We start from the raw sequence: 23219 nt of genomic DNA, 5'->3' as shown, positions 1-23219 counted from the left end.
ATGTCCATTTTATTCAAATGAAGGTAACTTTTTTTCTTCTTTTTGGCAGCCAAGTTCTTTAAATCAAAAAGCCATGTCCATAGGACATGCCCATCGCATTTAAAAAGCATTAATACACTAGGAGAGTTTTAAGAAAATAACAAAATATAGTTTCAGATTGGTCCCTTTTTGTGCTAGGTCATATCCACACCTATTGGTTTCCTTGAAGCAATGGATAATCGTGGTCTAGTGTACCTGGTGTTTGTTTGGGATCCATTTATTTTGTTGAAATTGAAATTTTTTTGCTAAAGGTACTGTAAATAAAGGTAAAGGTTAGCTAAAATAGTACAGTAGGACTCATGAATAATACCAAAAAGTATAAAGGGACCTATGAATAATAGCAAAAATAAGCTGAATAATAAAACAAGCTGGCCTTTTAAGCTAGAGCCAAACACACACTAAGGTTGAGTTTGGATTGCACTGAAAAAGGAAAGAGTTTGTGTTTGGATTTTTTTTGTAGGTCCTGTGCACTATTCACGGGACCTGCAAGTATGGATTTCAGAGAATGTTAAGTTAAAACCGAGTCCCACGACACTATTCACACATTTAAAAATTATTTTGTTACAGTATTTTCAGCAATAAGTTTTTAGTTTTCAACAATAAACAGTATCCAAACAGACCCTAAGTTTTGGTTATCAGCTTCCTACAATTAGCCACAATTGAAGATAGAACATTATTAGCATAGCAAAAACAATCCTTGCATCATGTTCCACTTCAACAACCTGCGACTGAATACATAATTAAGACAATCTCTAGAAAGACCTCGATGATCTCTAGGGGTGTTTGGCAAGCATGTTTAAACACATTTCCACACATTTTAAACAACATTACAAATATTTCTACACAATTTTTCACCCACACGTATATCAAAAACACCCAAACAATATAACTTAAACTACTCTCCCAAACACCCCCTAATTTTGGCAGTTTAACTATTTCCTCGATGATCTCTAATTAATGAGCCCTCCAACTTCTGCTAGCTTTGGATTTCCTAGGGACAATTAATCTGTGTTGAGCTTAAACCAATTGAGTTCTAGCTTGTCCCACTTGACATTGTTGGTCCAATTTGTACTAGTTGTTTAGTAACAATGGCAGATATGAAAGTAGTGAAAGCAAAAGTGGAGAGAAAAGAATGTAAGGTTATGTTTGGTAACAGTTTTTATTTTTTATTTTCAAAAGCTTGTTTTTGGGAATATAAATTTAAAAAAAAAATTCTTGTATTTTTGAAATAAAAAACATGTTTGGTTAGATGAAATTAAAAAGACAGTTTTTTGAATAAAAAAATAGAAAATACTAAATATGTTGTTACTAGGATTTGAACTCTAATATTAACTCATTAAATGAGACAGATTCATTAAATTAAATATGCGTTTTCATTGACTTTCGAAAATTAAAAACTAAAAACAATCTTTTACATGTTTTCAGTTTCTTTCACAAATTAAGTTTTAAGAACAGTTTTTGTTTTCTATCTATTTTGGGTTGTCAAACAAGTTTTTTAATCTCAAAAATAGAAATTTTTTTTTTTTGAAAATAGAAAATAAGAAGAAAAAAAAAAACAACTACCAAACATACCTTAAATATTTTTAATGTATTAACTTATTGTTAGTCATCATTTTATCTGATCACATTGTCATTACCAACAATTTGTAGCTTATGCGACGTTTGCATGAGAATATTCTATTACATCTCATATTGGATAGGTCCCCCATCCCAATGTGGACCCATATCAGCTCCGGTTAAACAGTTGGCTCACCGAAAATCCTCGATCTTTTTTAGAGATGTGGAAATTATTAGTCCCCGGGTCAAAGTTGGGGAAGGTTTTGTCACTGAACACAGGCATAGAAGTCAATAGCGGACAGTGCACGTTGATACTCGAGAGGGATATTTGTCTAAATAAGAGCTCCGCTATAAGGTTTTGTCTTTAACTTATAATGTGAAATCAAAGTTTTTAAGAACTGGCAATCAATTAGCACACGTCTCTTAGTCTTACATGTCCTTTTTTTTTTTTTTTTCCGGGTCCCCACTCGAACTTGACAATATTGGCGCTTTAGTTTGCATTTATCTATAGCTTAGTTACCATAATTTGTGGGAAATTTGGTAGTCATTTGGGGATTTGCAAAGAGTTATGGTACAGCCATGGTGAGACAAAAAAAATAGAAAATCTGCTCAATAAACTTCAGCATATTATCGTGAGTCTGAGAATAAATTCCATCATATGGGAGGAGACCTGATTTTTCAACCATTCGCATAATACACAAGTCTCTGAGCTGTCTGTAAGCTTAGATCAAACTTCACACCTAGTCAAAGTTCCTACTGGCCTGCTCCCATTAAATACGGAAGCAAAAACAAATAAACAAAAATCTGGCACCCAATTAAATGTGTGATGAGCTACATTTTTATTATGAAAATGGTTATGTAATTACGTTCATAATATTTTTGTAATAATTTTATAATAAATTTTAGGTGTTTAATTGAAATTGGTGGGACAAAAAAGTAATATTTCAATGGTGATTCAGATTAGAATCAGTAATAGCATGACAATCAGGATTTATTTTGAAAAATGTTGGGTTGTAGTATTTTTCTTTATTTATCTCTTTCAATCAGAAAATGTAACATAATACTGCTATATAATTTCTAGGATAATTTTTTTTTTTTTAGGATAATTCAATATCTTGGGAGTGCAAAGTATTCCACTTCCCAAATATGGTAAAATCTTCCATAACATTACCTTTCCATTCCTCTTGTCAACCTTCAACATCTATCTTGCAAAATCTTGCAATTGCAAAAAAAATTAGCAATTGTGCTATAGTATCATTCTAAATGTATTATGACATTGTAGCATAATTGTAAACCAAAATATTTTATTTTATTTCTATTTGCCTTTTGTTTTCTCTCACTTTTGTCTCTCATTTCTTCTCTCTCTCTCTCTCTCTCTCTCTCTCTCTCTCAGAGCTTGCGTTAGAGATGGGTTGGATTTAGAGTGGTCACGACATGGCGATCGGCATGGTCACGGCGTGGATTTTGGATTGGTGGAGATCAGAGATCGCGGTGGTGTGGCCTTGGATCGGTGGGCTGTATGGGTCATGGGTTAGGTGGTAGGTTTGGAGTTGTGGGTCAGGTGGGGTTGTGGTGTGGAGATTGGTGGATTCTCTTGGTTATTTGATGGTGGTTCTTCTAGGTTTGGATGTTGTGTGTGGCTTCATTAGTGGCTCTGATGATGGCTCCATTAAAGGCTTCGATGGTGATTTTTTAAAAATTAGTTTACTGGATATGTGGGGTTTTGGTTTGGTTTGATGGGTTTTTTATAATGTGGTTTTGGTTTGATGGTCTGGTGGGTGGTGCTAGGATATGTAGGGGTGGCAGTGTGTTGTTGGGTGGCATGGTGGCGACTATTGTGATTGTGGTGGCTAATGTGGGCTATTGTGGTTGTTGTGTGTTTTTTATTTTCTTGGTTCTTTTGGTTTGTGGTTAGTGTAGTGGTTTTTGGTGTGGTTGTTTTTGGTTTTCTATGGTTTTTTTTTTTTTTTGTCAGTGCAGAGGAAAATGAAGGGGGAGGGAAATAAAGTTTGAGATGTTAAGTGAGTTGTAAAATAGTATGTAAAAAAAATTTTGGAACTTATTTTACTATTTAGCTTATTTTTGCTACTAGTCATGGGGCCCACTGCACTTTTTGGTACTATTCATGGATCCCACTGTATTATTTCAGCTAATTTTTACTTTTATTTATAGTACTTTCAACAAAACATTTCCAGTTTCAGTAAAATAAACAGATCCCAAACAGACCCTTGATATGGTAAAATGAGATTTTTTGTTAAAAAAATACCAGACGTGAATGCTCATAGACCTAACTTTAAAATGTTGACTAAAGAGCTCTAAGAGCAAGAAGCATTAATGGACATCTTTGCTTTGTCTCACTTAGTATATTGTAGAGAATCTGACAATAAGTGTCTGTTTGGCAAATATAATTTTTGCCAACTTATTTTACTATTCAACTTATTTTTGTTACTATTCATGGGTCCCATTGCAATTTTTGGTACTATTTATGGGTCTCATTATACTATTTCAATTAATTTTTATCTTTATTTACGGTACTTTCAACAAAAAGTTTTCAATTTCAACAAGATAAGCAGATTTCAAACAGACCTTTAATTGCATCATATTGAATGGACCAAAAACTTCATTCCTAGTCAAGGTTCCTACTAGGCCTGGTCCCATCAAATGCGAAAGCAAAAATAAATATTAGACAAAAATTTGGCTCCCAACTAAATGTTGTCCTTTTTATTTATTTATGACGTGGCCTCATTTATTTATGAGCAATGTTATATTTACAATATTTTCACATAATTTTATACTAAATCTTAAATACTAAGTTATTACTATGAAAATGTCATACATGTAGTATATTGTGGTGCACTTTTATGTTAGAATTCATTTTTTTTCCCTTATGTGTGCATTTGTTTCTAAAAAAAAAATAAAGGAATGGGAATTGTCCCACATTTCTTAAGAAAGCATGTTATGTGTAATATAAATTTTCCCACCCTCTTTTAAAAGTTACTATAACTTTTAAATGGAGTTATAGTATACTTTTGTGTTATAAACTATTTTTCTTCTCATGTTTGTTTCTTAAAAAAAATAAATAAAGGTAATAATGGATCTACCAATATTCCTTACGTTAGGTTCCAAGTACTTAGGAACTAATGTATTAGAACTCTAATGTGTATTGTTGACAAACCATGATCAAAACAGGTGTCTAGTTATGTTTTAGACTTGCTCAAAGTATGTGATTTCTGTAAAGTTGGAATCGAGTTAACTGCAGAAGTTACTGTGCATTTTTGCCTGACTTGATCGATCGAGAATTAGACTCAACCGATCGAGAATTAGACTCGACCGATCGAAAGTCGTGTAGATTGTTTTTTTTGCAGAATTTCCAACTCAACCCTAAGCACATATGACGTGTAGGGTTTTATGTTTTGCCCTAGGTATAAAAGGCAAACCCTAGTCACATTTTTTATGTTGCTCATATTGCTGTTTGTATGAATCTCTTATGAGATCTGAAAGGTGCTTGCCTTTACACAAGCTTAGGATTATCAAAAAGGAGATTACTTCAAGAACTTGATGACCATTCAGTTGCTGCCATAAGAGCTTAAAGATACACAAGCAGGAGTGCTTGTACTTGCTGGAGAATCCAAGAAAGAAGGAGTCTGTGGTCTCAGAGCTTGCACGTGGTCGTGTCAGTAAGTTCTACTGGTGGGTAGCAATAGGATGTTAGTGATCTAGGTCGCTATTGTACAACTTTGATTCTTTCATAGTGGATTCAGATTTACCATGAGGATAGTTAGGTTAAATCCTCCCCAAGTTTTTTACTGGTTTGGTTTTCCTGGGTCATCATATCTTTGTGTTTTTATATTCCGCACTTTACATTGATATGATTGTATGATTGTGTTAACCTAGATCTAGAATTTAAACTAAGTAATAACTTGGCTTGTTAACTAGGTTAATCCAATTGTGCTTTAAGGGGTCTAAATAAACTCTACAAGTGGTATCAGAGCGGGTAGCTCTTGTGAGTAGATCTGTTGATCTCTGACCTAATCCTTGACCCTTGTTGTCATGGCACACGGACACTCTTGTTATTCCTCCTCACTTTGATGAGAATAATTATGCTTACTAGAAAGTAAGGATGAAAGCTTTCCTGAAATCCATTGATAAGAGAGTCTGGAACTCCGTTGAATATGGATGGGAGAAGCCCACTACTCCTGTGAGTGAATGGCAAACTTCTCAGAAAGAAGCAGCAGCCTTCAATAGCAAAGTTATGAATGCTATCTTTAATACTGTTTCTATGGAGGAATTTAAGGGAATCTCTAATGTTGAGGTTGCTCACACTGCTTGGAATATCCTTCAGACTGTGTATGAAGGCACAAAGGCAGTTAAGATCAATAAGTTGCAACAATTAACAACTAGATATGTTGATCTCTGACCTGATCCTTGACCCTTGTTGTCATGACACACGGACACTCTTGTTATTCCTCCTCACTTTGATGAGAATAATTATGCTTACTAGAAAGTAAGGATGAAAGCTTTCCTGAAATCCATTGATAAGAGAGTCTGGAACTCCGTTGAATACAGATGGGAGAAGCCCACTACTCTTGTGAGTGAGTGGCAAACTTCTCAGAAAGAAGCAGCAGCCTTCAATAGCAAAGCTATGAATGCTATCTTTAATACTGTTTCTATGGAGGAATTTAAGGGAATCTCTAATGTTGAGGTTGCTCACACTGCTTGGAATATCCTTCAGACTGTGTATGAAGGCACAAAGGCAGTTAAGATCAATAAGTTGCAACAATTAACAACTAGGTTTGAAAGCATTAGGATGTCTGATGTGGACTCCATTCCTGTTGATGAACTTGTAGGGTCACTTCAGTCCTATGAGTTGGACCTACCCAAAACTAGCAAATCCAAATCAATGGCTCTTAAGTCTATTGATGATGTTGAGGTTGGTGGATTTAATGATGAACTCTTTGCTGCAGAGATTTCTTATCTTGCCAAGAACTTTAGGAATTTCCTTAGAATAGCAACAGAAGGGCAAGAGGTAAAAACAGTGATGAACCTAGATATTCTAGGAAGAATGATCCCACTAAGGTAAACAAAATTGATAAACCTAGAGAAAAAGTAGGTCAATCTTCTAATAATTCTATGGGTCCTCAATGTTTTGGATGTCAAGGGTATGGTCATATAAAATTTGAATGTCGAACATTCTTGAGGTCTAAGGGTAAGGCTATGGCTGTAACCCTTAGTGATGATAAAGTTTCTAATGATGAGTCTGGCTGTGACGAGGATGGAAATTTCATTGCTTTCACTGCTACTGCTGTAGTCAATGAGAGTATGACTATTAAAGAGAACCATTCTGATGGGAAACTTTCTGAGGATGCAGATCTTCAAGAAGCCTACAATAAACTTTGTAAAGTTACTACAAAGGATGCCATGAATGTTGAATTAGGCTTAAAGAAAATTGCATATCTTAAGCTTGAAAAGAAAAATTTGCTTGTGAATTTGTTTGATGCTATTGAACTTTTGAATAATGTGAAGACTGAGAATATGCTTTTGCTTGATAAAGTTAAATCTTTGGAACATGATCGGTCTGTTGCTAGAGAACAAACGAATAGGTTTGCTAGTTCCAAACTTAATCAGATGTTGAGCGTTCAAAAGTCTCCTTCCGACAAAATTGGTTTAGGTTTTGTAGAAAGCATTAATGTGTCTGCACCTAATTCCACAATCTTTATTCCTTCATCTTCTTCTGAACCCCCTGTGAGTGAGGTTGTTAGTGATGTTGTCAAACCCATAGAAGTTTCATCTCTCAAGAAGATTAGGGTTGATCTAGAAGAGTCTAAACCTCAAAATTCTACCCTTTCTAAGAACAAGACACATGATAAGTCTGCATGGGTTTGTCATTTTTGTGAAAAGTCTGGACACATTCGTCCAAACTATTACAAGCTTTAAGCTGCTAAAAGAGCAAACAAACCAAAAGTACTTGTGCCTCAAGCACAAGATCCGATGGTAATTATTGGTGAGTTGGTAAAGGCTCTAAACCTTTATTCCAATTCTGGAGTTGGAAATCATTCTAATATGACTAAGAACTTCAATGCTCAAGGTGCATCTAAAAGACTTTGGATGCAAAAGGCTCAATCTAAGTAAGTCTTTTTGACATGGTCCTTGTGCTTCACTGCTCTACTCTTTGAGACCATTTTTTTTTTCTAAGATTTGCATTGCATAGCATTCATGCATTTCATTCTAGGATGTTTTTGAATTTTTTTTATCATAAAAAAAAAGGGAGAAAGGGGGAAGCAAAATATGTTTTGCACTTATCTTCTTGGTTTTAGAAACAAGGTTGGTCAATTTATTTACACATAACTTTTTTATGTACCTTGTTTAGCTTGGATGAGCTTATTTTCTTGCACATTACTAGTTTAAGCTTTGTAGTGCATGTTGTGTGAGAAGATGTTTGTAGTTTTTTACTACTTTGTCATGATCTTGAAGTCACAAGTCTTTGACTGTTGGACTTGAAATTTTTGAGAAAGGCATAAATAACCATCTCACCACTGTTCACTAGCTAATCATGAACATCTTACCGCATATCGTAAGATTTTGTGCTCAAGAAAGTGTAGCACATGCACAAAAAGAACATAAGGTGTAGTCTCGGTTTATATAATTAAAATTGGTGTGTACATTATTGGGCTTAATACTAAATCAAATAAATAAAATTGGTGTGTACATTATCCCGGCTATTATTATTAAGTTTCTGAACAATTAAAAACTGTGTGTACATTATGAGGCAAACTCAAGAAACTTACATGATTGCAAGCTTATGATCTAGGAGATGTGGGAGTTATATGATGTGACTGTTTAGGTGATAGTCTCTTTCAAATTCTTTTTGATGAATTTTGAAGACTTTGTGGTTGGTTCTTACTTACATATTACCTCACATGTATCTCAAGCTTTTTGCTAGTTGTACACATTACACAAGTTATTCTTTGCTAAACTTTGTGCATGTTTTTGTGTGTGTTTTTGGTCTGACCAACCCTGTTTGAAAATGCCTTGAGTATTTTGCATAATCATTTTGATGCTTGAGTTTTGGGAAGCTGGGTTCAAAACTTGTGTTTTTTGAAAAGCATTTCATCTCATACTCATGCATTTTAGTCATACTTTTCAATGCTTTGAGGAGTTTTGCATCAAATTGCTCTATTTTTCAAAAAACTATGCTTTCAAGAATTTCAACCAGTCGAATATGTTTTTCGATCGATTGAAATTGCGATTAAATTTTTGGTTAGCCTCTGTCTGTTTTTGATCGATGCGATCGAAAATTGTGTAGAGACTTTTTAAAAAGGATTTCTTTTCACTTTTCAAAAGTTTTTCAAACCTTCTCTCTCTATACGATCCGGTCAAGGCTCCAATCCAATTTTTTGTCGTTTTCCTCCGTTCTTTTTGCAAGCTTTTTCTCTCCCAACGCTTGTAAGACCTTTATACCCTTCCTTTTGCATTTTATTTCATGTTTCATGCATAAATTCATGCATTTAAGAGGAATTTTCGAACCTAAGCATTTTTTTGGGGTTTTTGATGATTCAAGCCATATTTTCTACAATTGATCAATGGGTTTTTGTCATACAATGCTATAATCATGATCTATGATGTTTAATTTGATCAATTTGGTGTTTTGTGAAGAATTCAAAATTCTAGGGCTTGTTTTGATCCGAATTGGGGATTTTGTTCAAATTGAGTTTGATTAATGAAATTGGCTTGTTGGTTTGATGTAATTGATCATTCAAAATTGTTGTCTAACTTGTGTGATGATCAGTTGGTCAATTGAGTAAAATTTCGACAAGTGGTTTTTCAAAATTTTGGAGTTTTTGTTTTAAACTCTATGCTCAAGCCAATTTTGTATTTCTAAACTTCCAAATTTGAACTTGTTGTCACTGCATTAGAGCATGCATCATCACATTTATCTGTTCATGCATCATATAGTTTTTTTTTTATTGTGCTAACTTGCAATCTGCCCTTGTGTTTTGTTTTTTGTTCTTTCTCTTGTGTCTCTGTTTCTTACGCTAGCACCATGCCTAGGAAGACTAGAGCCAATAGGTCATTCACCTCTACTTCTAATCCTTCCTTTGAGAGTGATAGGTTCTTGAGTGAGAAGCACCAAGAAATCTTTGAGACCCTTAACACTAAGAGGAAAATTTGGGCTGAGCGTAGGGTCCTGTTAGATGAGATTGATCCTACCATTAGGGCAAACTTTGAGCGTCGAGGCTGGTTGTCTCTTTTGGATTTTGATTCTCCTCCTCTAGCCATCTTGATTCGAGAGTTTTATTCAAACCTCTCTATTCACCCCTATGATTTCGGCACTCTTGTGAGGAGTTGGATTCATGGTGAGGCGTACACCATTACCCCTTTGGTAGTGGCTGATGCTCTTGGGGTGCCTCTTGTTCAGCATCCTATTTACCCCTATGATGAGTCTCCTCCCTTAGACGACATCATGTCATACATCATTGGTACTTCTATCCGGTGGGGTTCTGATCCTCGGATCACTTCTGCTGAGCTCACTGAGTCTACCTATCTTTTCTTTAAGATAGTGTGTCATTCCTTGTGGCCTATTTTGCATCTATACACCATTCCTTTGGAGCGATGTGCATTTTTGTATGCTCTTGTTACAGATGCTTCTATTAGTTTCCCTCATCTGTTTCTTCGTTCTTTGAACGAAGTTTATAGGAGTTCCTCTACGGCTCATGCTTTTTTTCATCCTATTTTCATTCATAGGATTTTGTTGTTTTTAGGCTTGTCTGACTTCCCCGTTTTTGAGCCTGTCCATGTTATTGCTCCCATTGGTGCCACTTTTCTTAGGCAGAGGGCTACTCAGATAAGAGAGTGCTCTAAACGTCCTAGGGTTGAGTCTTCTGGTACCGTACCCCCCCTCTTTTTCTACAAGTGTTCCTTCTGGTGAGGAGTCTGTTGATCCTATAGGAGATGCTGCTGCTGATGTTCCTCCACCATCGACTTCGGATGGATTTGACATTCGTAGTACGTTGGAGTCTATTGTGACCGTTCAGGCGGCTCATGGTCAGATTTTGGTGGAAATTCTGGATGAGATTCGTGCTTTACGAGCAGACTTGGCACTTCTTAGACGTTCGTCTTCGCCACCTCCTTTTGATGACGGATTCTGATTTGTCCTTTGGCATTCCGTCACAAAAAGGGGGAGTAGATTGTATATCTTAGGGGGAGTTTTTTGGAGATTTGGAGAGTTTGGGACTTTGTTCCTTGAGAGCCTGTGGAGATTAGATTGTATCTAAGTGCTTTGCTGTGTATTTTTTTTTGGCTCTTATAGTATTCTTGTTTGGGGGAGTTTCATTTCATTTTATTTTTGGTTATGATTCTTGTTTCACTACTTATAGACTTATGATTAGTGAGTTATTCATTGATGTTCGTCTATATTTTGTGTTTTGTGAAATCAAGATTTTTATTATATTGTACTTGTATTTTCCACACATGCGTTTATGCGTTTTATTTGGTGTTTCAGGAAATATACAGGTTGATTCAATTGAGCTGCTGTCTACAATTGCAACTAATGGATAGTAGTTAGGATTGAATTTGTTATAATGGGCATATTTTTTATAAAGGGCTTTTCTTTGTATACTTTGAGCTTTTATTTGTGTTTTGTCATGGATTGTCAAAGGGGGAGTTTGTTAGGCTCTAAGTACTTATTAACTAATATATTAGAACTCTAATGTGTATTGTTGGCAAACCATGATCAAAACAGGTGTCTAGTTATGTTTTAGACTTGCTCAAAGTATGTGATTTATGTAAAGTTGGAATCGAGTTAACTGTAGAAGTTACTATGCATTTTTGCCTAACTCGATCAATCGAGAATTAGACTCGACTGATCGAAAGTCATACAGATTGTTTTTTCTGCAGAATTTCCAACTCAGCCCTAAACCCATATGACGTGTAGGGTTTTATGTTTCGCCCTAGGTATAAAAGGCAAACCCTGGTCACTTTTTTATGTTGCTCATATTGCTGTTTGTGTGAATCTCTTGTGAGATCTAAGAGGTGCTTGCCTTCACACAAGCTTAGGATTATCAAGAAGTAAATTACTTCAAGAACTTGATGATCATTCAGTTGCTGCCATAAGAGCTTAAGATACACAAGCGGGAGTGCTTGTACTTGCTGGAGAATCCAAGAAAGAAGGAGTCTGTGGTCTCGGAGCTTGCACGTGGTCGTGTTAGTAAGTTCTACTGGTGGGTAGCAATAAGATGTTAGTGGTCTAAATCGCTATTGTGCAACTTCGGTTCTTTCATAGTGGATTCAGGTTTACCTTGAGGATAGCTAGGTTAAATCCTTCCCAAGTTTTTTACCGGTTTGGTTTTCCTGAGTCATCATATCTTTATGTTTTTATATTCCACACTTTACACTGATATGATTGTATAATTGTGTTAACCTAGATCTGAATTTGGACTAAATAATAACTTGGCTTGTTAACTAGGTTAATCCAATTGTGGTTTAAGGAGTCTAAATAAACTCTACACCTTAATATTCCATAATTTCAGAGCCTCGTGCTCACCTTTCCACTCTTGTCAACCTTCCACAATCTCGTCATAACCAGTGGGCACGAGGACAAACCAAGGAAGACGATACCGTACCGTACCGGCCGATACAGCCGGCATTTTTCGTACCGTTACTTTGGCCGGTACAGAAACGTTGGCATTCCGTACCGGTTTAAATACCGGCCATACCGGAGCCATTTCGGTTGTACCGGAGAAAAATCTAGATTTCGGCCGGTAAATCTAAACCGGCCGGTAAAGAAAAGAACAGGAAAAAAAACCTTGTCGTCGCTTGCCACCACAGATTCGGTCATCAACACAATACCGATATCAAAGTTCTCTGCTTTTTCTTCTCAACCTCATGTTGCTACTACTGCTGCTTCGTCCTCTTCTTTTAGCTTCATCTTCTTCTTCTTCTTCTCTTCCTCTTTTTTAGTTTTCTCTGTATCTTCCTTTCTCTTGTTTTATCCGCCTCTACCCACTAACTGATTAGTTTATTATTACTAATGGGCATGTGGCACACTTTTTAAGGGACTAAAAACTTTACTTTCAAAAAAAACTATTCAAACTCTCTATGATAAAGCTAGTAGCTAGTAAATGTCACAATCACGTATTCAACACTTCAAGGCTTTATTTTGAAATTTATTTTTCTTTTTGTTTTAATTGTCTAACTACATTATTTATTAATATTAATAATAATATTATTATTATTATTATTGGTGAGTTGAATAAATTAGGCATTTATATTGAATGAGACATAGACTTATGATTTTATATAAAAATTGCTGTAATTCCGAACGGTATACCGGTATTGATGGGTATCTGAAATATATCGTACCGCTAGCTAAACTGATACAGTCTCCGGTACGGTATTGACTTTCTTGGGACAAACTACATAGAATGCGCCATCGCAGAAGAGAGTAACGGCACATGTGGAAATTTTTGTTAAAAACAAAATGCGGACAAGAGACCCATAAAAAATAAAAATAAAAACAAGATGTGGAGTTTTCTGATGTACCAATTCAAGAAAGAACGACCACAGGCCTGGGTCAACGCATGACCTTCCACGGTGTAGCCATTGCTCATTATAATAGGCCTAACTTTAAAATGTTGGCTAAGACTAAGGGCTCTAATTAAGAACAGAAAGCAATGAACATCTTTGCTTTTGTGTTGTTTAGTTCCAGTTTGCTTCCTTTCTTCTTTGTACCGTCGGATGCTGCTGACAGCATTACAAAATCCAAATCCCTCAGTGATGGCATAACCTTGGTCTCTAAACATGAAAGCTACGCTCTGGGGTTCTTTAGTCCTGGTAATTCCAGTAAGCGTTACTTGGGAATATGGTATAACAATATCCCAGTTAGAACGGTTGTTTGGGTAGCAAACCGGCTCAATCCAATAAACAACTCGTCTGGCTTGTTGATGGTAAACAGTTCAGGTAGTCTTGTTCTTCTCAGCCAGAATAGAACAGTTGCTTGGTCGGCAAATTCAACAAAACAGGCCAGGAATCCAATAGTCCAGCTTTTAGATTCCGGAAATCTAGTATTAAGAGAAGAGAACGAAGAAAATCCAGAAAATTATTTGTGGCAAAGCTTTGACTATCCTTCTGATACTTGGCTACCGGGGATGAAGATTGGATGGGACTTAAGGACTGGTCTGGAACGGCGCGTAACTGCTTGGAAAAGTCCAGATGATCCATCTCCAGGAGAACTGAGTGTGGGGATTGAACTTCATAAATACCCTGAGATAGTCTTTAACAAAGGCACCGAGAAGTTCTTCCGGACCGGGCCATGGAATGGCCTTACTCTCAGTGGTGTACCATTCTTATTAAAGGAAAATCCAGTTTACACCTACGATTTTGTCATCAACAGCGATGAGGTGTACATCATATTCAATTTGATTAACAATTCTGTAGTCTCAAGAGCACTTTTGAACGAAACTTCGTCCTTATATGAGCGCTACATATGGGTCTCAAGAGAAAAAAAATGGAGCCGGTACATATCTATGCCAAATGACGATTGTGATGGTTATAATTTATGTGGTCCTTATGGAAATTGTATCATTGGTGATTCACCTATCTGTCAATGTGTAGAAGGATTCAAGCATAAGTCACCAGATACATGGAACCCAGATGAGTGGTCTAAGGGATGTGTACGTAATACCCAATTGAGCTGCAAGGATAAAGACAAAATTGGGTTTGCTAAATTTGTTGGGCTCAAAATGCCAGACACCACGTATTACTGGGTGAACAGAAGTATGAATCTTTACGAATGCAGAGACAAATGTTTGAATAATTGTTCCTGTACGGCTTATGCAAACTCAAATATTGAAAATGGAGGAAGTGGCTGCGCCATGTGGTTTGGGGATCTAATTGATATTAGACAGGTTGCAGCTAATGGGCGGGATGCTTATATGCAGGATTTATATATTCGAATGCCTGCTTCAGAGCAAGGTAATAGGCCTATGGTCTTTATTGCTCTTTAATTTATATCTTTACATGCCATTGAAGCTATAATCTTTGTTGTTTCCATCTATTTCATTGCATTACTAAAATATTTTTGCTTTTCTTCTGCAATGTCAATCATAAAGAGGAGAAAGACAAGCAAAAGATGAAGGTTATAGTGATAGTTGTGCTTGCAATTGCGGTCGCTTTTGGGGTGCTCTCGATTCCCTACTGCATAAGCAAAAGGGCAAACTTCAGAGGTAATATCTCTTTCTCTGACAGATTGACCCACTTTGGAAAAGATATTTCATGATTGTTTAATTGAACTTCTAGAAACATACAAAGCAGCTAATAAGATGTTGAACAAGAAAAGCTATGAAGTTTAGCCATTTGATCTTAAGAAAAATAATGGTAAGGAATAAAATTTGCGAAATAATGGTAAGGCTAAAATATGTTGTGGCCTAAAGCAGGGGGACCAAGAGGTTGACTCAAGCTAGTAAATATAGATGGGCTGAAATTTGCTCCAAAAAAATAAAAAAAGATGGGCTGAAGTGGCCCATTGAACGAGAATCACAAAAAATAATCTAAATCTTGTTTTGATTAGGATTATAACCGTATATGTAAACACCAATTTATACTATTTTATGCAAGATTTCTAGTAAAGTTGGAAAGGCAGAAACTAGCACAATACTTTTAGTGAAAAAACTGTGGCTTTCATCCATGAGCTTTCTTGAGAGAAACCTAGTAGTTTTTTAAAATCTTGTGATCCAAAGTTCAAAACCACATAGCATTTCTTCTACTTAGTTGACTGTAAATCAAATATTCAAGCAGGTACCTTAATTGGAGTGCACCAAAGGTTCTAGTTAATATACACAAACCTGCCATTCATCAACGAAACCATATAGGAAGAAACTCAAAGTTTTAAAGCTATTGTGAGTCGCAGCAGTGAATTATCGATTTGGAATCTAGAGTCTCCGCAGAATGGTTTTTTTCAAGACTATAAAACACATTCTTTTCTAGTTGATTGCCTTAGTGGGAGTAGGTTACTTATATAGCTCCTCTTCCTTCAAAGTGTTATCCATAGGTTTTTCACTTCAGAATCATGTTATGTGTCTTATGCATTTATTGTTTTGCTTTATGACTTGTTAACTTATTCTTTTTTGGTTATTGACATTGACATTTTGGATCACCTAATTAATTTATTTGATTTGAAATCAAATAATAATTATGTTGTATAATTAACTAGTTGATCTAGACGGAACTTAACAAGTGTCATACTCTTATTTCTTATGTATAATGTGAAGCTCATCTTGATCTTAGCAGAGAAATTGGAGAATATTGTGATGATAGACCAAGATATTGAAGGGCAAAGTGAAGACATGGAGGTCCCATTCTTCACCCTAGCTACCATAGTCATGGCCACTAACAACTTTTCAAGCTATAACAAGCTTGGTGAAGGTGGCTTTGGACTTGTATATAAGGTAACTTTGTAGCAAGCTTTTTTAAAGATCACAAAAAATAAAATAAAAAAGCAATTCTCACCATATTCAACTTCAATAAAATCAATTTGAAAATATGAATTTTCAGGGTACATTAATAGATGGAAAAGAAATTGCTGTGAAAAGGCTTTCACAGAAATCTGGACAAGGATTAAGTGAGTTTAAAAATGAAGTTATACTAATCGCCAAATTGCAGCATCGAAATCTTGTTAGGCTTTTGGGATATTGCATTGAAGGGGACGAGAAAATGCTAATCTATGAATACATGCCCAATGGAAGCTTGGACTCCTTCATTTTTGGTTTGAACTTCATGAACTTTTTTTACCAAACTTCATAAAAAATTTTATTGTTATTTAAGAAATGCCGATTTCTTGTTTCATATTTAAGTTTAACATAAGTAAGAAAATTTTCAGATCAAACGAAAGCTAAAGTTTTAGGTTGGTCTATGCGCTTCAACATTATCTGTGGGATTGCGCGAGGGCTTCTCTATCTTCATGAAGATTCTAGATTGAGGATTATACATAGAGATCTCAAAGCAAGCAATATTTTACTTGATAGTAAGATGAATCCAAAAATTTCTGACTTCGGTATGGCTAGAATCTTTGGTGGAGATCAGATTGAAGGAAACACAAATAGAGTCGTCGGAACTTAGTACGTATTCTTAACATGTTTTATTGTTGATATTTTTTAATCAAAGATTTTCATGCTTAATGATGTGTTTGTAGTGGTTATATGGCACCCGAATATGCCATTGATGGCCTATTTTCAGTAAAATCTGATGTCTTTAGCTTTGGAATATTGTTGTTGGAGATAATAAGTGGAAAGAAAAATCGAGGCTCTTTCCATCTAGACAATACTCAAAACCTTGTTGGACATGTGAGTTCTCAAAAGATTTCATCCTCTATCTTATTACATATAATGATTCAAATAATGATAAAGAATTTTAAAATGTCTTAGGCATGGAAATTATGGAAAGAAGGCAGACCTTTAGAACTGATTGATACTTGCTTAAAGGGCCCTATAATCCAATCGGAGATTCTACATTGCCTCCATATTAGTTTCTTATGTTTGCAACAGCATCACAACGATCGACCAAATATGTCATGTGTGGTTATGATGTTACACGGTGAGAGTTCATTACCTGAACCCAAAGAGTTGGGTTTCTTTGTAGGAAAAAAATCAACTTCATCAAGCAAGAACCAATCATCCTCAACCAATGAAATTACTGTTACCATGTTAGAGGCTCGATAGTCAAATATCAAATCAATTGCATTTTATAACATATCTTATGAGTGATATTTACATCTTTACATTTTGTATCATACACATTTGTATTCTCCATGTATGCGACATCAGTCTTACTATGAGAGACCGTGCTCCAGGCCCGTTTTGAATTGATTGCTTTAAACCAAATTGATGTGAATGGGTGGAGTCATATTATTGCCTCTCAAAATCCTAGTGAATATGTGTGAATGGTGATGTCATTGTGAGAGACCGCAAAGGTGCCCTAAAAAAGGAGAGAGATTTTGAGTGCTTCTTCAAGACATCTCTCTTTTTGGGTAAATGGTATAGAGTCACCACTTACTTTTTATACTAAAAAATAAGAAAAAAAAATTAATTCAACTTTACATGACTAAATTGTTCCATTCTCATTGATTGAATAAAAAAAAAAATACAAACTTGATAAATTAAGTATTACATGGCTTTGGGTCCTAGTTACGAACTATCAAAGATACATATTTCAACAAAAAATATTAGCAACACATGGTATGAGCATTAGAAATTAAAACTAAAGGAATATTACTCCTACATCATCAAAATAAAAAACAGAAGAAAAAAAAAAGGTAAAGAAAAACCACCTCTTGCATGGACGTACTCTTCTTATTGAGGGAATATTTTAGGGTTCAAAGAAATTTGTTCAATTATCTTTGAAACCTAAAATACCCTGCTTACAATAAAGAAATTCTTAAGGCTAAAGCCTCCAGAACGTCTTTAACGTAAGAGAAAGAATAATAGAAAGGAGATTTAGAAAGAGGGGAAATCAAAGAGCGTGAAAAAGTGTACTAAATTCCAAGATCTAGCCTCTATTTATAGAGGCTGGGATGTTCGAAAAATTAGCTAGATGATCCGAACACGAATTGGGATGTATTCTTATCTTTAAAAAAAAAATGAAAAGGATATGTTTTAACCTAATCCAAGGGCCCTCAGGCTGAGGCCCAAGTTTGTGCCAATCAGCACTTGAAAAGTGCCAATCGGGACTCCAAAAGTGCTAAATGGCGCTTTTGGGTGCCGGTCCCTCATTTGAGTTTTGGTCCATTTTGGACTCTTTTTTTTTGAAATTTTTTTTTAGTCGAGACTTGCCTTTAGATGCATTTTTAATCCATATTCTAAAAATTAAAATATTTTCTATATAATTTAGGTCTTTTCAGCAACAATTATCCTGCAGATAAATACTCTAAAAGTCTTGATCATCCACAATTTTATTGTTATCCAATTATCCCCTTTATTCCCATGCATGCAAGCCTATTTTTGACACTAACTAACAACCAATCACAAAATTATTTAATTAATTTTAATTGTCTAGCCAATTAGAATTAATTTAAATTAATCATGTGTGGTTGATTCTACCTAAACACAACGTATGCTGATTGTGAAAACTTGATCATGTGATATCTTTCAATCCAACGGTCCAATTTGAAAACCGGGCATACTGTCCCAACCATTTGAATATCAAGATCATTTTTATGATATGCAATGAACAAATTAATGCATGTAATGCAATCATGAATTTTTGGCACATGAATGATCACTCTAGTCATCTTCCTTGATTAAATCATAGGTACAAAATCGAGTGTCTACAAAATGCCCCTCATTGACAAAGCTTGGAAAGCGAATGTCAATGTAAAACAAAGACACTGATATTAGCGGCCATGATTTAATTAAGGCTAAATTTTTCAAAAATTACCTAGCCCTCGAACCTAAAATCTTAGGACATAGAACTAGTGCCTTGCTGTTTGACAGAAATGAAAATTGTGAACACTTAACCTACTTGATAGCTGACGAACTCTGAAATGATTCTTGATTGATGTGACTAAAAGGCTTTTTTATCTCAGTTTGAATGTGGGGGTCGATCAAGGGGCTTCTCTACCTTGATCTTGAATATGACAAAATATCCAAGGGGCTTCTCTACCTCGGATCTTGATGAAAGGTAACCAAGGGACTTCTCTACCCCGGAATCGGTGTTGTGGCAACCAAGGGGCTTTTCTACCTCAATCTTGAAGAAAGGTAACCAAGGGGCTTCTCTACCTCGGAACCGGAGTTGTGGCGACCAAGAGGCTTCTCTACCTCGGAACTAGAGTTGTGGCAACCAAGAGGCTTCTCGACCTCGATCTTGATGAAAGGTTGATCAAATGACTTCTATACTTCGATCTAAACTGTTGAAATGTCGATCAAAGGGCTTCTCTACTTTGATTTGAGCTATTGAGAGGTCGATCAAAGGGCTTTTCTACTTCAATTTGGAACTATTGAGATGTCGATCAAAGGGCTTCTTTACTTTGATCTGAACTATTAAAATGTTGATCAAAGGAATTCTCTACTTTGATTTGAATTGTTGGAATGTCGATGAAAGGGCTTCTATACTTTGATCTAAACTATTGCTTGCAAAAAGCCAAAATTTGGGATTAGACTTTAAATGATGAGTGCTTTGTGGTCCCATTGTTTTTGAGATGTGTGATTTTCATTTGTTCCTTCTTGATTTTAATTTTTAATTTTTTAGCAAGAAAATTTTGGTGGATTTTTGTAGTTCTTTGAAAAAGATTTTATCTTTGGAATTTGAAGTTAGAGACTTCAAATTTGAAGTATTTCACTTGTGAGTTTCCTTGATTTTGTAAATGTTTTTCAAAAATTATTGCAGTTTTGAATCTTAAAGTGAAATTTATGAGATCATAGTGCATAATATATGAAATTCTAGGAAAGAACGAAACAACCAAGGCAAGCAAACTATGATTAATTATGAGGTACCTGACTTTTACAAAGTTGTGGCTGAGTTTCAAGTAGAACAATTCCTTCTCTCGATTCAATTTCCTCCACTAAACTCAGATATTAGAGTTGCAAGCTTTTATCATTCAATGGAGTCGAAACAATGCTGTGGTTTTTTTTTTAATCCTTTAATAATAAGAGTTATGCCTAAATCACTAATTTCTAGGAAGTAATAATGACATTACTATGAGTTTTTTTTAACCCTCAGATCTAATAATAATCAATGGTCCAGAAAAAGGTGTAACTCTTGTGAAGTTATACTAGGTGTAACTAGAACCCAACTCTCTCTCTCTCTCTCTCTCTCTCTCTATATATATATATATATATATATATATATATATATATAAATCGGATTTGTTGTCGCTTTGTGGTAAACCCAATCAGATTGGGCAGTCCGGTTTGGGTTTAAAAACCATGAGTCATGTTGTGCATCAAGTGGGCTTCACTTGATCAGCCCTCGATGCTCCTACTCTAGCTTTGTGATGAATAGAACAAGATTATTTATAGGCCATGGAGCGATTGGTTGAGCCATGCTTGGCGTTGCTGAGCAGGTCATACACCTTGTGCAACTTAAATTTTCTGCCTAAAACTGTCTTCTCAACTAGTCTAGTCAAGGCTTTCGATGGGTGGTCTTGGTGTCCTTGGAAAGTTTATGAAACCTACTTTCTAGTGCCCCCACAGTTGTGTAGTTTTGTACAATGTTCCGAAGGTTATAGTCTTGTTAAGTTAGGTAGTTGGTGAGGCAATTCTGACCCAATCATAGATTTTTGTCGGCTTTCCATTTTAGTGCGAAAGACCTGATAATCCAAACTTCCTAAAAAAAATCGGGCTTAGCCAAGTTGTATAGAATTTTGACTAGTTTTTTGAAGTACATGCCTTTTGAAATATCATTAAGCAATTTATTGCAACTTAGCGCCGCAGATTTAGTACCCCAAGATGGTTTTGGGACTTACAATATGCTTTTCCTAATTTTCAGATTTTTCACATAAAATTACCGACAATTTGAACTTCCATGCAAAAATTCAGTTTAACCAAGTTGTAGAAAATTTTGCATGGCTTAAGAAAGTTTTAGAAACTTTTACATAGTTTAAGAAAGTACATTTTTTTCAGATGAACTGTGTGGTTCAAAACAACTTTGCGTGGAATGGTTCTAGTGCAGTCTGATTTTGAAAAAGAAATTCAAGATTTCTATAGAATCCATCCACTTTCATGCTCTTAATTAACGACCTTCTTGTTGTAAAGCTTTAATAGTGCCAGAGTTGCACTTCTAATTTCTTGACATGAAAAGTCATGATCACGGCAACGTAACCTGAACCAATTTTGATTATTTTTTTGTGAGTGAGTGGGTCTTTTGGAGTTTCCATGTCCAAAGCATATAAGATCAAAGGTTTTTTTTTTCCCTGTGATCTTTCCAATGGTTTCCAGTTTGCATCAATTCAACAACGGTTGGCCTGGGTTTGAGCCATTTTCCCTTAATTTCATGATATTTTGCTTGTTCAAACTTTGATTGTAGCCTACAAATATTTGTTTTGATTTTTGAATTTTTTTTTTCATTCTTTTTAGAATGGAACCAAATTCACGCCAATCAAACAACAAAGCTCAAGTTAGACTTTCGTCAAAATTAGTCAAATTTACAGTTTGACCATAAATCAATCGAATATGCTGGTTTGATGCCTAATCTAGGTAAACGAGTACGTTTGGACCTTAGAAAACCCTTAGCCAAACTTAGATAAAGTTGGTCAATCCTAGAGTTTGGACTTGAATTGATGAAATTCACTGATTTGACACATAATCACAATAAACATGTACATTTGGACATCAATAAACCCTTGGTCAAATTTGTTTGTAGTTGATTAATCCTAAGGACTGTAATTTGAAATTAGATCTGTCAAATTTGGTTGAAGTTCAGTAATCCTAGGGATTGTAATTTGACTCAAATAAATTTTTCCTCCATTATATCAGGGCAAATTTCTAATCCATTTAGGCGAAATATGGGGATAGTGGGGGTGGTTGGTGTACAAAATTGGTGTTAGGGACCTATGGTGTTAGTGTGCAGAAATCCATTAGAAGTAGTTGGCTGGCCTTTTCTAAATTTCTTTGGCTTGATGTGGGTGATGGTACTAGCGTAAAGTTTTGGGAGGATATATGGTATAGGGATTGTTCTCTTAAGGAAGCATTTCCAAAATTGTATAACGTTAGTCAGGCAAGGGAGTCTTCTATGTAAAAGGTCATGCGTTTCTCTAATGGGAGGCCTCATTGGGACTTTCAGTTTTTTCGTTTAGCACAGGATTGGGAGGTACACTCATTGGCTTGGATGTGATTTCTTCCACGAAGGTGCGAGGTGTTGGTGTCGACAAACTTTGCTAGAAGCCAACAATGAGTATAGGTTTTGAGGTTCGAGATTTCTGTCACTCTTTATCTCCTTATCATGTCCTCTGTTTTCCTTGGAAAATGATGTGGCAATTGAAGGTTCCTTTTAGATTAGCACACTTTTCTTAGATTAGCAATCTTAACTACAGATAATCTTTTAAAGAGGCATATTGTAGTGCTAGATTGGTGCTTTATGTATAAAAAATGTGGGGAATAGGTAGATCACCTTCTTCTTCATTGTCCTATAGCATATGAGTTGAGTTCTATGGTATTTTGTTTGTTTGGTATCCATTGGTTTATGGTATATAAAGTTAGTGAGCTGTTAGCTTCTAAGCAGGGCAGGTTTAGTAGGCATCGAAATATTGATTTATTGAGTTTTTTGCCGCATTGTTTGTTTTGGTGTATATGGTGGGAATAGAATGTTAGATGATTTGAGGATTTTGAACGGTTTATTCTTGACATTAAGTTTTTCTTTTTCGTACCCTCCTTGATTGGAGTTTAATTATTCTATCTTGTTATTGTTTATCTCTCCCCGATCTTATTGATTGTTGTAATCTAGGTTCTTAATTTGTACTGTTGTAGTACACTTCCAGTGCTCTTGGTTGGCTTTTTTTCTTAATAAAAATTCTTAAGTTACTTATCAAAAATTATTAAGTTTCCCTTATATCTTAATTTTTATTTCATAATGACTCCACGCCTATTCCTTTTTTAATGAATTTCTTTTCTATCTCAGTAAAAACACAAAGAAGTGGAATT

The 23219-nt window shown here is 35.4% G+C and overlaps 1 protein-coding gene across 2 annotated transcripts; it reads left to right on the top strand.

Moving 5' to 3' along the window:
- The first annotated feature begins 13265 nt into the window (after positions 1-13265).
- On the top strand, positions 13266-17467 carry LOC142624332 (G-type lectin S-receptor-like serine/threonine-protein kinase At4g27290). Of its 2 annotated transcripts, none has more exons than XM_075797867.1 (7): positions 13266-14565; positions 14703-14816; positions 15880-16037; positions 16252-16354; positions 16469-16706; positions 16781-16931; positions 17013-17467. In XM_075797867.1, exons 1-7 carry the CDS (start codon positions 13266-13268, stop codon positions 17304-17306), a joined length of 2358 nt encoding a protein of 785 aa, XP_075653982.1. In that variant the 3' UTR covers positions 17307-17467. The 2 variants fall into 2 exon arrangements, with proteins under 2 accessions (XP_075653982.1, XP_075653981.1); XM_075797866.1 differs by having other exon boundaries at positions 16144-16354.
- Positions 17468-23219: the final 5752 nt, after the last annotated feature.

The sequence above is a fragment of the Castanea sativa genome, chromosome 2 (genome assembly GCF_040712315.1).
Source record: "Castanea sativa cultivar Marrone di Chiusa Pesio chromosome 2, ASM4071231v1".
Lineage (NCBI taxonomy): Eukaryota > Viridiplantae > Streptophyta > Magnoliopsida > Fagales > Fagaceae > Castanea > Castanea sativa.
The sequence above is the reverse complement of the archived record's forward strand: the minus strand, read 5'-3'. Positions and strand labels throughout refer to the sequence as shown.

What these genes read in the sequence shown, in the direction of transcription:
- LOC142624332 (XM_075797866.1), top strand. Translation starts at nt 13,266, where the DNA reads ATGAACATCTTTGCTTTTGTGTTGTTTAGTTCCAGTTTGCTTCCTTTC. An exon ending in CAAAAGGGCAAACTTCAGAG is followed by an intron (nt 14,817 to 15,879) that starts GTAATATCTCTT and finishes TGATCTTAGCAG; the next exon opens with AGAAATTGGAGAATATTGTG. An exon ending in CTTGGACTCCTTCATTTTTG is followed by an intron (nt 16,355 to 16,468) that starts GTTTGAACTTCA and finishes GAAAATTTTCAG; the next exon opens with ATCAAACGAAAGCTAAAGTT.